We start from the raw sequence: 14,600 nt of genomic DNA, 5'->3' as shown, positions 1-14,600 counted from the left end.
GCCAGTTATTCCAGCAGATGTTCTGCTCTCTGACACCTGGGATACATCAAATTTCACCACTGCCTTTCCAAGCAGATTGAAACAAAAGGAGGAGAGGAAACCAGGAATCCTTGCAGCGCCAGGACTGCCAGTGGAATGTTCCGAATGCAAAACATCTGTGATTCGATTTAGAATGGAACATGACTGCTGGATGAATCAACCGCAGGCAGTGTGTGCAGCTGTGCCTCCACCGCAGCACTGAGGCATGATGGGAGTTGGAGTTCCACTGATGGATTGAGGTACATGCAGAGGAGGAGGCCTGAATGTTACGGCTCCCTAAAGACTCCGAGAAGCCATGTTGTCTCCTTATGTTATGGCAAACATAAACAAGATTGTGACTTCATTCAGAATCTCATCTAGAAAAGAACGCAGTTTCTAGAAACTTTAGCCATTAGAAAAGGAGATCCAGCTACTTCAGAAAATAAGATAAAGAAAGTCGGCCGTTTCCAATGGGCTGGGCCACAGTTCAGTGCCCTGAAACTGTGCATTTATTGACATGGCTTTTCATCCAAGCCATTGTTTTTTTAACACTTTTTATTAACGAATGTGCGTTACAGTAACAATTTCAACAAAATGCTCAACATGAGCACCATAGCAATAAAATACAGTTAAACTGACATGTATCAAGTTATTTGAAAATGTATATACAGCTTGCTTGGATCACAAAATAAGATATAAAGCATACAATGAGTCACCATTATTTCCCCAGGTATTAGATATCAACTTTGAGAAGTCTGAATCCCAACAGTTATTATACTGTACGTCTGAGTCGATGGGCTTCTTAATTAGTGGAAACGGTAAGGGTAGATGCACACCACACATCCCAAATCTTATTATATTTTGTTGGGCACCCTCTGTGTTCATATACAAGTTTTTTTTATATGGCAGTGTTTGATTTACCATCTTTATCCATATACGAACAAATGGAGGGTTGGGTTGAATCCATTTGAGTGCAATGGCTTTCCAAGCCAGAAACAGCATTTCAGTAAGACTCTATGGTACCTCTGCCACTGTTCTTCATCCAGAATACCCAAGAGACATTTTCTAGGAGTACATGGAACTGGTAACGATAAGAGCGAGGACAGAAGATCTGTCACCTCTTTTCAGTAACGAGCTATGACAGGGCATACCCAAATTACATGTGAAAAATCAGCTTTTGTGTGATTACATCTCGTACAGATAAGCCCGTACACACGTACCGATCGTCGGCCGAACGATCGGCCGTCTTTTGTCCGAGGGCTGTCTTGTCTGTTGAAAAGTGCAAAAGACTGCACACGAATTTTGTCGGCCAACAACAGCCGACTGCAGAAGTGATGTCATGTGATGGTTAACTTTCCTTGTTTTTTTTCTTTTCTGAGCATGCTCAGTCTTGGAAATCTGCTGTCTGTCGGCCGAAATCTGTACTGACTGGCGAACAATCGGCCGTTCTGGTGTCGGCATACAAAAATTTTAATGCTTGCACGACAGATTCTGTTCGGCTGAAAGTGCGCTGTCGGCTGTCGGAAGCATCATACTAACAAGCCGAAAATCGGCCGATCGTTCGGCGGCCGAACATTTTAGACATGGGTAGGCAATGCATAGCGTGCAATCTCACCGGAGTAAGGTAAGACTGGTGTATCATGTATAGTTGTGTCAGCTTGGTATTAATTGCTGGAAACACCTGTAATTGAGAGGAACAAGCCTCTTCCCAATCTTCCTCCGCTAATTCTGGTATGATCAGTTGATTTTTGCTAACAGTGGCATTTTAAAGATAGGTATAGACTGCCTATGAGTGGGTAATTAGAAAAATTCAAGACATTAGTCCCAAACTGAGCATGCAATGCGTGCCTAAGTTGAAGGTGTTCGTAAATGTTCGTAAGGGGTAGGTCAAGTTTCCGCTATAATTCAACAAAAGATGAAAGAAAAGTGCCATTATAGCTATCCTCTAGGGTATTTAAACCTTTTTGTTCCGAAAAAGAGTAGTCTGTGAAATGTAGCAAATTAAGAAACATGGAATTGAGCCAAGTAGGGAGTGTAACCTCAATGTCCTTAAATTCTACAACTCGCTTAGACTCTCTCCACACCACTTTAGCCAAATTCAAAATCAGCAAGCGTACTTTTTCTAGGACTGTCTTTGGTACTTCCAAAGTTATTAACAGATTATTCAATTTAAGGACATGCGCTAAATGTGACTCCACCACCCTAGGTGAAACAGGTGACAGCCAATTAGTTAAGTGTCGTAATTCTCCTGCTAAAAAATAATAGTACTTATTCAGAAGTGCCATATTAGCTTCCACTTTAGGCCTATGCAAGGTGGAAAAAGTGGATTTTTGACTTACCGTAAAAAACATTTCTCTGATGTTCATTGACGGACATAGCTTCTGATTCTTCTTTGCCATTGGGTTATACTGGCCCCTACAGGAGTAGGACACTAGGCAGGAAAAAGCTTGACTACGCCTATGGGCAGTCCCAGGGGGTATACACCCACTCTCAGCTGTAGGCACTCAGTTTTGTTACAAGCAATGTCAGAAGAAAGCCAACTCCACAGAGGGGTGGGTGCTCTGTCCGTCAATGAACATCAGAGAAATGGAATTTACGGTAAGTCAAAAATCCCCTTTTCTCTTTCGTTCATTGACAGACACAGCTCCTGATTCTTCTTAACCATTGGGACGTCCCAAAGCAGTGTTAAACATGAGGGGTGGGAAACAGCAGAAAAAAATTCCCAAGGCTAACCATATCCAACCAGGTAACATGGAGCTCAACCATAAAATACTAGAGCTCACCTGAAAAAAAACAATACACCCTCAAAGAGGACGAGGTCCTCTAAACAGCACCCTGCCAAAACTTGAGACCAAAAGAAGCATCCGCAGATGCCAACACATCCACTTCACAATAAAAGTGTGCACCGAGGACCAGGTGGCCGCCTTGCAAAGCTGCGTCACTGACGCTGGATATCGGAAAGCCCAGGAGACACTAAGCGCCCTAGTAGAGTGTGCCTTGACAGAGAAAGGACCCTGACCCCTGATGCAATAGGCCTGAACCACCATCTGATCCATCTGGAAATGGTCGCAAAAGAAGCTGACAACCCGTATAAAGGTATAACTGTGAGCACAAATAGAGAGTCTGACTTCCTAAAAGACTCCGTAGCTGTAAGGTACACCCTAATTGCCTGAACCCCATCCAAGGCATGCAATGCAATTTCCTTCAGATGTTTAGTCCTGGGACACAGGGGAGACCACACAATGTCTTCATTCAAATGACAGTCAGAGACCACCTTAAGAAGAAATGACAGACAGGGGCAAAGCCCCACCTTATCCTTGTGGATCACCATACGGTGGATGACAGGATAACACCGCCAGTTCCGACACCCTGCGTGCAGAGGTAAAAGCCACCAAAGAAGGCCACCTTCTGGCGCAGTGAAGCAGGGAAACCTCCTGAATATTTCAAAAGGAGGCTTCTGTAGATCTGAAAGCATCACATTAAGTTTCCAGGGCGGCAACAGAGCCTGCACTGAAGGACCCAAATGTCGGACACCCTGAAGAAAAGGTACGCACTAGGGAGTGTGTGGCCAAAGGTCATTGGAAAAAGACCGCCAAAAAACGATATCTGGCCCTTCATGGTACTCACCATCGCTGCTTTGGAGGGCCTGTGGGTACCAAAAGGGACCGACGCCTCAGACACAGCATCAGCCGTAACCTCGATTTTCAAAGTGTCACGCACTGACACAGTGTGTCCACCAGCGCCTTTTTATGCACGGCTAGAGGAGCAGAGGAATCATCCTCACTATCTGAGCACTCAGAGTGCATGGACGCAAACCCAGCAGTGTCCCTATATACCAAACTCACCCTGAATACATAATAATCAGGGGAGGTCGCCACTGCGATCTCGCAAAGGGGGCGCCGACCAAGGATCCATGAATGGACAACCTACTGGACCCTGCAAAAAACAAGGGGTTGTCCTCTGAGCCCTCCATAGAGGGCATAATAGAAAATAGCCCCCTTAAAAAGGGCGTGAAAGCGCAGGCAGGGTACCCTAAAGGTCCCCCAGTGCTAAGAGGGGCAGGTACCCCACACAATAATGGCGGCAAGGCTGTCATTCACAAAGGAAGCGCCCCCACAGCACCACCCCTTCAAAGGGAGGCGCCAAGCTGGCCAAATGGCCTAGTAGGCCACACATTTTTGTGGAGGTCCAACTGCAAGTGCATGGATCCTCAGCCCAGCAGAGGCAAAGTAAGAGCGTGGGGCTTCAGCGAAACGCACTGGGGCTGCCCCCAACAGCGGCGCCTGACTCGACCGCAGATTCAATTTTTGTAGGCGCCCAGCTGCTTGAAAGCGAGCCCCATGGGAGCCGACCACCCAGGGGCAGCGGAGGGGAAGGCAGATGCCCAAACGGGAGGCAGTGGTCTCAGCCTCCCTCACAGGGGTGCCTCACAAAGTTTCCAACGAGTAGGCCTCAAAGCCGCAGCCTAAGTATTTGGCTTGATCTGATCATGTGAGGAGCGTACCTGTGAATGGTAAACCATCCGCTCCCCCAGCCCAACAACTGCCACAGTGAGCCCAGAGGACATCCCTGCCCTAGTCACCAACCCCCAGGATGGCAGGGAACCGTGCTCAACCCCCCCCCCCCCCCCCCCGTTGCACACCAGGAAAACCCAGTCAGCAGCCTGGTCAGCAGCAACTTCAGCCAGCCCCCCTTAAGAGCATGTGGCGACAGCCAGCTAATAAGCTCACCCAGGGAGGGGGGGGGGGGGGGGGGGCGAAAGACCCACTCAGGCCTGAGTATGTACCGAAGAGGTCAATGATTTGCATTGCAGCACTTACAGGCATCCTGTAGATACAAAATGAGTTCATCTGTATACAATCCTAATACATCAGTTCCATCACCCAATGTAATTCCTTTCACGAGAGGAGACTGCCAGAATCGCAAAGCCAAGGTCTCTATAGCCACCGCAAAAAAAAGCGGTGAAAAAAGGACACCCCTATGAAGTGGAATGGATATAGATAATAAGCCATTAACCAGAAGCTGGGAGATGGGGTTTGCATATATTATAGCCAATTTTTTTAAAATTTTCACCAAAGCCAATTGATTGCAAAGCGGTTAATAAAAAGGGCCATTCAATTATATCAAAGGCTTTGGATGTGTCCAAAGAGGCCAGGACACTAGATTCAGGCAGGTAATCTCTAAGTTGGACAATCAGTGGTGTTCTACGAATATTAATAGGAGGTAGACTTCCCAGGTATAAAGCTAGTTTGGTCTGGGTGGATAATGCTCAAATTAGCGGAATGAAGTCTTTTAGCTAGAATCTTTGTAAGTATTTTGTAATGTACTGTATGTTTAAAAGTGAAATTGGGTGATATGAGGCACAGTCAAAAGGGTCCTTATTGGGCTTTGGTATAGGTACAACTGTGGCAGAATACATTGACGATGGCAGTCCCCCCTCCTGAAATGCCTTGGAGTCTATTTGCACAAGGATCAGAGCTATTACATCAATATATCTATTATAGACCTCAAGAGGCAATCTGTCGGGGCCAGATGCCTTCCCTGCTGCCAAAGAAGCAATCACTTCTCGGACATCATCCTCAACGATATCTGCATCTAAAGTTGATACCTGCTCTTGTGTCATGTCATTATAAAAAGCATGGAAGCATTCAAGAATATCCTTGGCATTTCGTGCCTCAGTTCCATCAAGTCGGACTATTTTAGATACTGCTAAACTTGCGGTTTGTTGTTTAGCCATATGAGCAAGTAGTTGGCTAGACTTCATCTAAGCCATTGGTATCACCAGTCCAAAGCTGTCTACACACTACACAATCTGCCATGTATTGTACACAGTTTAAAGCTAAACTTAAGCCAGATACAGCACACCTCATTTCTTGACTGGAGGTTATCTGGCATCACTTTCCTCTGCAGTGTGACTGTGTCCCTGGCCTTCCCCTTTCATTCATTTTATTTCAGTTTTTTACAATCATGGAGGCTCAGCATCACATGAAGGCATCGTTTGCATGCAAATTCAGCCTTTCTAGGAACCCACTCCTCCAGACCGACCTCCACCCATCAAGGCTTTTTGGTATTTACATGAAGCTGGCCATAGATGGATCGGATCACATTCAGGAGGGACCGGCTGAGATTTGATGCATTTATGGGCAGATTGGTTGTCCATCCAGCCTGTCAGATTTTTTGCATGCAGTTACTGCTGGCAGCTATAGCCGCTATCAGTGATCATTGTGTTCTGCCAGAAGAAAAGGCTCCCTGCTGGTAGAACGCAATAGTGCTGCAGGAGGGATTCCCCGCATTAACACTGTGTTAAGTGATTTTCTTTCTTGCAACCCCTGATTGCATGAAAAGAAAATTGCATCATCTATGGCTTGCTTAACTCTTCCCAAGAGCCAGCCCACTGCTTGTATCCGGGCCAAAGGCTCTTGGAGGAGCACTGAGGCAGGGTGTTATGATGTCCTCAGGAAGCTATGTACAGCAGCCTTCTGGCCTATCCTACCAGCCATGGTCAGCTCGCACTGCATAGAGAAGCACAAAGACCTATTGTTAATGTCACTGGGTCTAAAATAAGGTATGTAATGAAAACAAAGATTTTAATGGAAGATGTTATTAGTATGTTGATGAGGGGGGTTGCAACCAGGAAAGGCAAACTATAATATTAAACTTCAGCTTCAAGTTAAATGGTACAAAATAAATGAATAAAATAGAAGTTTGAAAACACAATTGAAAGGTATAAAGGCCAACGTGACAATCTTCTTACATCTAAATTTCTTAATTATCTCATAATGGTTTCAAAAAAGTCCATCCAAACTTTATAATGTATAAGGCCGGCCATACACTGTTCTAATCATTAATGGGAAGGCTGAATGTACTACGTTGGTTGATCAACTTGGGTACAACCAGCCTGCCGGATTCACTTGAAATTATCGCAAGTGGCTGCTATAGCCGCTAGTGATAATCACTGTCTTCTTCCGGCGGGGATGGCTCCCCCCTGCTTCTAAAGGGAGAAGACAGTGGTTGGGCAGGAGGGAATTCTCCTATCAGCACTGTGTGTGTTATTGGGGGAATCGTGCAAATATCTTTCCTGCAAACCACGGTTGCAGGAAAGAAATTTGCACCGTCTATGGCCTGTCTTAGTCTGAATTCACAAAAGGATTTTATTTTTCTATTTATTAAAGGTATTATTACTGCACACATCAGACAGGTTTACCACACAGCAGTGTTTGTTTACTAAAGGAGTTGAGAATCTCCTTGGTAAACTGTACCTGTGTTCACTTGAAATACCTAATCATGGGGATATGAAATAAACACTAATTTGCTTACCATGAGTGGATGGATAATGAAAGTCAAATTTCACTTAATTTATTCAGATAAAGTTTGTGAATAACCAATAAATTGAATGAAGATTCTCAACTCCTTTAGTAAATCAGCCTTAACCCTTTTACTGCCAGGTCCATACGGCGTATGGACCTGCAACACTGTTTGCAGCTGGCCAGGTCCGTACGCTGTACAGACCTCATTTCTCCCTCTGCTATAAGCTCATGGTCACTTCTATAACTCTGATCAGTGGATTAAAATCCATTATTATTAGCCTAAAATGTGACTGCCCGCCTCACGCTGCCGCTTCACTGTCCCCAGCCTCTCCACCATCCGCCCGCTCCTTGTCAACTAAGACTACTCCCCCTCTCCTTTTTCCCTTCATCCCCCTTATTCACTCCAGCATTGATCCCCCCCCCACCCCCTACACCCAATCCGACTCCCCCCGAAAACCCAATCCCTACAGCTACCTCTAGAAGCCGGCACCCCTTCTCTGCCGCTCCCGCCGGCTTCAGTTGCTGCAGGGGCTTAGAGGGGATCTCAGCATGTCCCCCCTGCCAGGCCAATTTCCCCCTGTACCGGCCTCCGCACCCTAGATCCATCCATCCCTCTGGCGGCATCCCTCCGGCGGCCTGCAGCTGCTGACTGGCACTCCGGCGAGCTGTCAGGCTTAGCAGGGGGAGGGGGGGTTGGTCACGGTGCGGGGGAAGCCCGGGCTATGGGGGGGCTTGGTAAACTTGTGTTTACCAGCCCCCTCCCTGTAGTACAGTGGAACGAGGCAGCAATTGCTACCGATGGCTCCTATGTCCACTGACAGCTGATCAGCTGAGCATAGTAAACAGAAAGTTTACTATGTGTCAGACTGTCTGTTTATGAATGGATAAGGAGTCTCTATACAGACTCCCTATTCATTCATGTAAAGTGCTGCAGAAGAAAGGGACTTTCTTAAGTCAAAAAAAGAGATATGGGAGTCTGTTTAGACCTCTGATATCTCACCAAAGACCACCCCCCCCCCCCCCAAAAAGTAAATAAATAAAAAAACATATATATATATAATTGTTAAAACATTTAAAAAAAAGAAAACATGCAGCGGACTCTGTCAAGCAGATCCGCCTGCTCAGCGGGGGATCTCTCTGCTGATCCTCGCTGAGCAGGTAAATGACAGGTCCGCGTCCTCTCTGCTGATGCAGAATGGACACGGACACAGCCCACTGTTTTCTATGGGGCAGTTGGATGAAAACTGACCGCCTGTCCATTTCCATCTGATCCAATCTGCTAGTAAGATGGGGAATGGGATCCCCAACTGTCTGTTTTTAGTGAACTGTATGCAGGCGGGTGTAAATGGACACATGTCCATTTACATCAGCCTCTTCATGGAAAACAATGGTTGGTCCGATTGGGCCCGCTATAAAAATGGACAGGCAGACCTGATCGGTCTGCTTGTGTGAAAGAGGCCTAAGGCCTTGTTCACACCGGGAATACACAGGGTACCTTTACAGGGATGCACAGGTGTTCCATGCATCTCTGTGCAGGCAGTCCCATTGATGTCATTGGTGATGTAGCAACTGCACAAACAGAGCCGTTGCTCCCAATTTGACATACTGTACATGTAGGTCCGCGTGCATGTCCCTGAGCTCACACTGTCTGTGTTCGGGGTCGTGCACCGGTGTCAGATTGGGAACAGCAGCTATGCCTGTGCAGCCGTTGCATCCCAATTGACATAAATGGGACTGCCTGTACAGGGATGCACAGAACACCTGTGCATCCCTTTGCAGGTAAACATGGCCCTCTATGGGCGTACACATTAGTATGCCACATGTGAACAATGCTTTAGTAGGAATTTAGCAGGAATTTTGCAAATGATGTTGTGTTTATGTGAACTATTATTAATTTTAGTGTATTTTTAGTGAAAATAGCGATATGATGAACATTTATGCAATTATTGTGGGGCCCAAAAAATCATTAGCATTTTTTTTATTCTACAGGCCATGTGCTTTCAGAAAATGTCTGGTTTGTGGGCTGGTTCACACTGGTGCGATGCCAGACATCGCATGTGTTTCGCACCGCATTGCTGTGCAAATCACATGCGATGTCTGTGTGATGCGAATTTAGCCATACAAACTGTTTGGCTTCATTTGTATCACATTCAGAAAATTGATGCAGGACCCTTTTTTTTTCTGCACCGGAATTGGATTGCATTGGTATTCACACCCATGCGATTGGATTCCTGTCCAAATTCACAGATCTGCAATCTAATCTGGGGGTGTCATTAACTTTGTATTGACACCCGCAGCAGTTCGCCGAGGGCAGTGTGAACTGCCGGTGATTCAGGTGTGATGCAGGAACCAGCATTGGATTCGCAAGGTTTCCCGCATCGCACCAGTGTGAACCGAGCCTAAGGGGACTTTTCACATTTTGAAGAATGTAAATAAAAAATGGTAACCTCCAGATTTTTAGCGCCCTTTCACACAGGCGCGACACGACTTGCTGGGGCGACCTGTGAATATGCGGTGCACAGCATGCACCGCGACCTCGGCGCGACTTGCAGGGACTTCATATAATTGAAGTCAATGCAAGTCGCCTCCAGGTCGCCCCAAAGTAGTACAGGACCCTTTTCTAAGTCGGAGCGACTTGTGTCGCTCCTATTAGAACGGGTCCTGTACTATTCAATGGCGAGCGACCGACCGCGACTTGTCAGGCGACCAAGTCGCCTGACAAGTCGCGCTAGTGTGAATGGACCCTTAGAGTAAATTGTTTTTATTTACAGTTTTGCGTACATTCAGTTTTCACCATTTCACAAAAAGGTGCAATGTAAAATGTACAAATATTTGTTGTTTATTAACTCAAAACAGTTTTAACTTTTTTAACTTAGTAGGAATTTTGTACATTTTGCCATGTATGAATCCACTATTATTTGATTTTAGTGTATTTTTAGCAAAAATGTTGGTGTGATAAACTTTTGCACAAATATTGCAGTGGCTTAAAAAAATCAGTAAGCCTCGGTTCACACTTATGCGATGCGGGAAGGCTGCAAATTCGCAGCCTGTTCCCGCATCGCAAATGCACCCCTGGCAGTTCACACTGCCATATGCGATACGCTGGGGGTGTCAATGTAATCTTAACGACACCCCCAGTTTGATCGCATATCGCAGTGCGATCTTACAGTTCGCACAGGATCCTGATGCGGCTACAAAAAAGGGTCCTGTGCTAAACTCGCACCGCACAGCCGATTGCATGTAATGAACGAGTAGTGCGCTCCGACATTACATGCGATCGCCGCAGCCGCACTAGTGTGAACCGGCACTAACACCTTTTTTCTATTCTACTAGCCATGTGCTTTCAGAAAATATATGGTTTGGAGGGTCTTTTATAAACTCTGAAAGCTGTGTGTGAAAAAGGAAAACCTCCAGAGAAATTTTTGCATACGTCCAATTTTCACCATTTCGCTAAAAGGTGCAATTAAATATTTACAAATATTTGTTATTTATTAACTCAATACAGGTTAAGCTTTTATATTTAGTAGGGCTTTTGGAAAATGTGCTGTGTTTGTATCTGCTATAAATTATTTCGGTGTATTTTTAGCAAAAATATTGATTTGGTAAACATTTGCGCAAATATCAGGGGACCTTAAAAATCAACAGCACCTTCCTTTTATTATACTGGTCATGTGCTTTCAGAAAATATATGGTTTGTGGAGTCTTTAACAAACTCTGAAAGCTGTAACGGAACAATGAAAACCGTCAGGTTTTTAGAGAAATGTGGATATTTACATTTTTGCATACGATAATTTTTCACCATTTTGCAAAAAGGCGAAATTTAAAAATTACAAATATTTGTTATTTATTAACTCAATACAGGTTAAGCTTTTATATTTAGTAGGAATTTAGCAGGAATTTTGTGATATTTGCTGTTTATATCTGCTAAAAATAAATTTAGAGAATTTTTAGCGAATATATTGTTTTGATAAACATTTGTGCAAATATCGCAGGGCGTTAAAATCAGTAGCACCTTCTTTTTATTCTATAGGTCATGTGCTTTCAGAATATATATGGTTTGGGGGTCTTATATTTCCATTTTTGCGTATGTTCGATTTTCACCATTTTGCAAAAAGGCGCAATCTAAAATTCACAAATAGTGGTTATTTAATAACTCAATACAGGTTAGCTTTTATATTTATTAGGAACTTTGTAAAGTTTGCTGTGTTAGTATCTGCTAATATTGATTTTAGTGTATTTGTTAGCAAAAATATTGTTTTGATAAACATTTGCGCAAATATCATTGTGCCCTAAAAATCAGTAGCACCTTATTTGTATTCTACTGGTCATGTGCTTTCAGAAAATATATGGTTTGGGGGGGGTCTTTAACAAACTCTGAAAGCTGCAAGGATAAAATAAAAAGCAATGGAAAAATTGCAAAAATGGCCTGGCCAGCTTAGTTTAAAAGTGGAGCGCAGGGCCTGGCAGCGAAAGGGTTAAAGCAGTATTAAACCCAAAACCAAAAAATTTAATCTTTCGCAGCTTACCGATCATTAGATGTGGTGGCTGTATTTTCTTTTTTTTACGCTTTTTTCACTCTGTTTTCACCTGGTGATCTGGCCAGTAACACACCACCTGTATTAGAGTGCCTCCACTCTGGATGAAGGAGCACAGGGCACCTTTTGGCCTAGCAGCATTGTTAATCTGGGGGAGGGGAGTGTTTGATGTATTAGCAGATTTAGATACACTAACAAATTGAAGCCAAATTTCAGCTCACACTTTTTGTAGATTACTTTTTAGACGGATGGTTTTACATGAATAAAGCTGATCATTGTAAGCACCCCTGCCAGTGGTAAATGTTTTTTCTCAACACTCTTAACAGATACATTTGCAGGTGAACTTGTTCTGTTGAGAAAAAAAAAAACACTTACTGGCTGGATTACCTGCTGAAAATAAAGGAAAAATGCCCAAAAAAAGAAAATGAATGCAGCCATCACATCTAAGTCTTGGTAAGCTGCACTATCATAAATGTTTGCTTTTAAGTTTAATACGGCTTTATGTCCGTTCACAAACTTTATCACATGAATTTTTACCCTTTATAATCATACTAGCTTCAGACTGGTGGTAACTGTGAGTTTCATTAAAGAGGCAAAGGAGGTAGTTGAGGGGGTACTAATAATAACAGCCTATTTAGACATCCCCAGGGTGGTAATGTATGGCTATGCAGGAGACATACATGATTACTGCATTGCAGTGCAGATCATTTTGAATGGCAATCCAAAGCACTAAAATAACACACATGCATTGTATTAAAAAATAAGGCGTGAGGAGCATTGGCAGCCCATTATTTTCTATTGGCTGCCCTAAAACAACACGTTTCCAATAATGCACTGGAAATAAATAGGTGGGCCCCAATACCTTCTTAGTAGTTTCTCTGGAGGACACCAAAAGTGATTGGTTGTGATTTTTTTTTTTTTAATAACAAATATGTCAGAATTGTCTTCTCTGTGCAATTGCACAGAACTGCCCTAAATCCTTTTATTTTTGGGTCCCTGGCCGGCGGTCCTGGCCCCGTCCCCCTGCTGAGTGCCCCCAATAGCAAGCCTCTTCTTATGGGGGCACTCAAGCAGTCTCAACCCTGAGCTGTGCTCCTGTGAATGGACATTGTTGGCCCCGTCCCCTGATTACTCCTCATTGTCTCACTGGCTGTGATTGACAGCAGCATGAGCCAATGGTTCTTACTGCTCTGTGAGTAAATGAGGAGGGAGAGCCACTGCTCTCATGCACATGCTGCACCCTGAAGGATTTTTACCTTAATACATACAATGCTTTAAGGTATAAAAAAAAAAAAAAAAAAAAAATACCTTCTGCCTTTAAAACCACTTTAAAAAGCATCAAATGTGGAGCTGATACAGTGAAGATGTATTGCATATTATATTACATACCTGATAATTTTGACATGGACCTTAGGCTGTCAAACTCAGAAAAATCATCTTTTGCGGTTCCATTTAAATTGCTGAATGGGTCAAAGGATGGACCCCCTGTTTAAAAAGAAAAATAAAAAGAATGCTTAAACTGACATTAAACAATAACCTTCTCCAAAAATAATCCATACACATCCAGTACTTAATGGCCCTGTAATCTATTTTTTATTAAATCGTTTTTTACAGGTTGCAGGAAAGAAAATCGCTTGATTCCCCTATGAACACAGGCAGTCCCTGCTGCAAAAACACAGGGATTATTGCTAGCGGCTATAGCCTCTGACAGTAATCGCATTAAAAATCTGGCATGCTGGTTTCACCTAAGTTGATCGATTGATTGACCTTGGTACAATCAGCCTACCCAGAGATGGTTTGAATCTAGGCCGGTCCCTGCCGAGATTTAAACCATCTATGGTCCACTTAAGTCTACCCTGTCCAGGATGACATAGCTGTTTTGTGATTTTGCTGCAGAATTGTCACTCTGTTAAAGACAAAAGAGATGAAAGGATATTGAATCTACTTGCAGGATCAACAGGTAATAAATAAATGTTACATGAGTGATTTTGAAAAACAAAGGCTGCGGTGTTACTAGTGACACACTGCATCATGTATGTAAGTTTTTTTATCCTGCACTTAGTTCCATTTTGCATCAAAGCAAACTGATCCTCAGCTTCAGAGCCATGTGTAAACACAGCAATTAAAACTAGTTAAGAGAGTAAATAGTTGGATTCGTTTATATTTTAGGACTGCCATAGACATGACAGTTTCTCTTCAACTACAGACAGCTGTCTTTTTTTTGTTTCTTTTTGTTTGTTTTTTTAGGGCTCTGTGCATCTGTTACTACACCGGCGTGCTCTCACCTGTGCTTGTGCTAGATTTAGTTGCAGGTCCCCAGGGGTCTGCTGTAGAATTAGCTGCTCCTGTTGCAGGGGAGGGGGCCCAGGGGTCTTGACTTTTGGGAAGAGACTGCGTTGAAGAGACTGTACTTGATCCCCATGGATCGGAGGTGGCAGATGTCTTCGTACCTGCCGTATAAACAGATGGACGCTGTTAGCTCTGAGTGTTACTGGCAGGCTGTGACATTTCACATGTAGGTGGGGGCATCCCAAGGAGGTAGCCTGCAGGAAGCACATACCATCCCTGCTAAATACACGTTAATTTCATGTACAAATAAAAGCACCAGGGCTTGAATTTGAGCTTTCAAACACTGCTGACATCTGACAAAATTACATTGTTAATCCTTGCTTGCATTATAGAGGCTACAGTGCCAGGTAAGCTGCAGTTTACCCACAGTCTAAAGTAGGTATCTGGCAAG

At 43.9% G+C, this 14,600-nt stretch overlaps 1 protein-coding gene across 9 annotated transcripts in view; it reads right to left on the bottom strand.

Annotated features, from left to right (window-relative positions):
• The window catches only part of EPN2 (epsin 2), a 141,632-nt gene that overhangs the window by 22,927 nt on the left and 104,105 nt on the right, over window positions 1–14,600 (bottom strand). For 7 of the 9 annotated variants that reach the window (XM_082260606.1, XM_082260610.1, XM_082260608.1 and 4 more), the window contains exons 6-7: window positions 14,146–14,310; window positions 13,250–13,345 (exon numbers count right to left, since the gene is read on the bottom strand). In XM_082260606.1, coding sequence (XP_082116732.1) covers window positions 13,250–13,345; window positions 14,146–14,310 — 261 coding nt within the window. The remainder of the gene's footprint in view (window positions 1–13,249; window positions 13,346–14,145; window positions 14,311–14,600) is intronic. The other 2 variants (XM_082260612.1, XM_082260613.1) reach the window with 1 other exon arrangement.

Source organism: Pelophylax lessonae (genome assembly GCF_965119305.1).
Source record: "Pelophylax lessonae genome assembly, chromosome: 6".
Taxonomy (NCBI): Eukaryota; Metazoa; Chordata; class Amphibia; order Anura; family Ranidae; genus Pelophylax; species Pelophylax lessonae.
The sequence above is the reverse complement of the archived record's forward strand: the minus strand, read 5'-3'. Positions and strand labels throughout refer to the sequence as shown.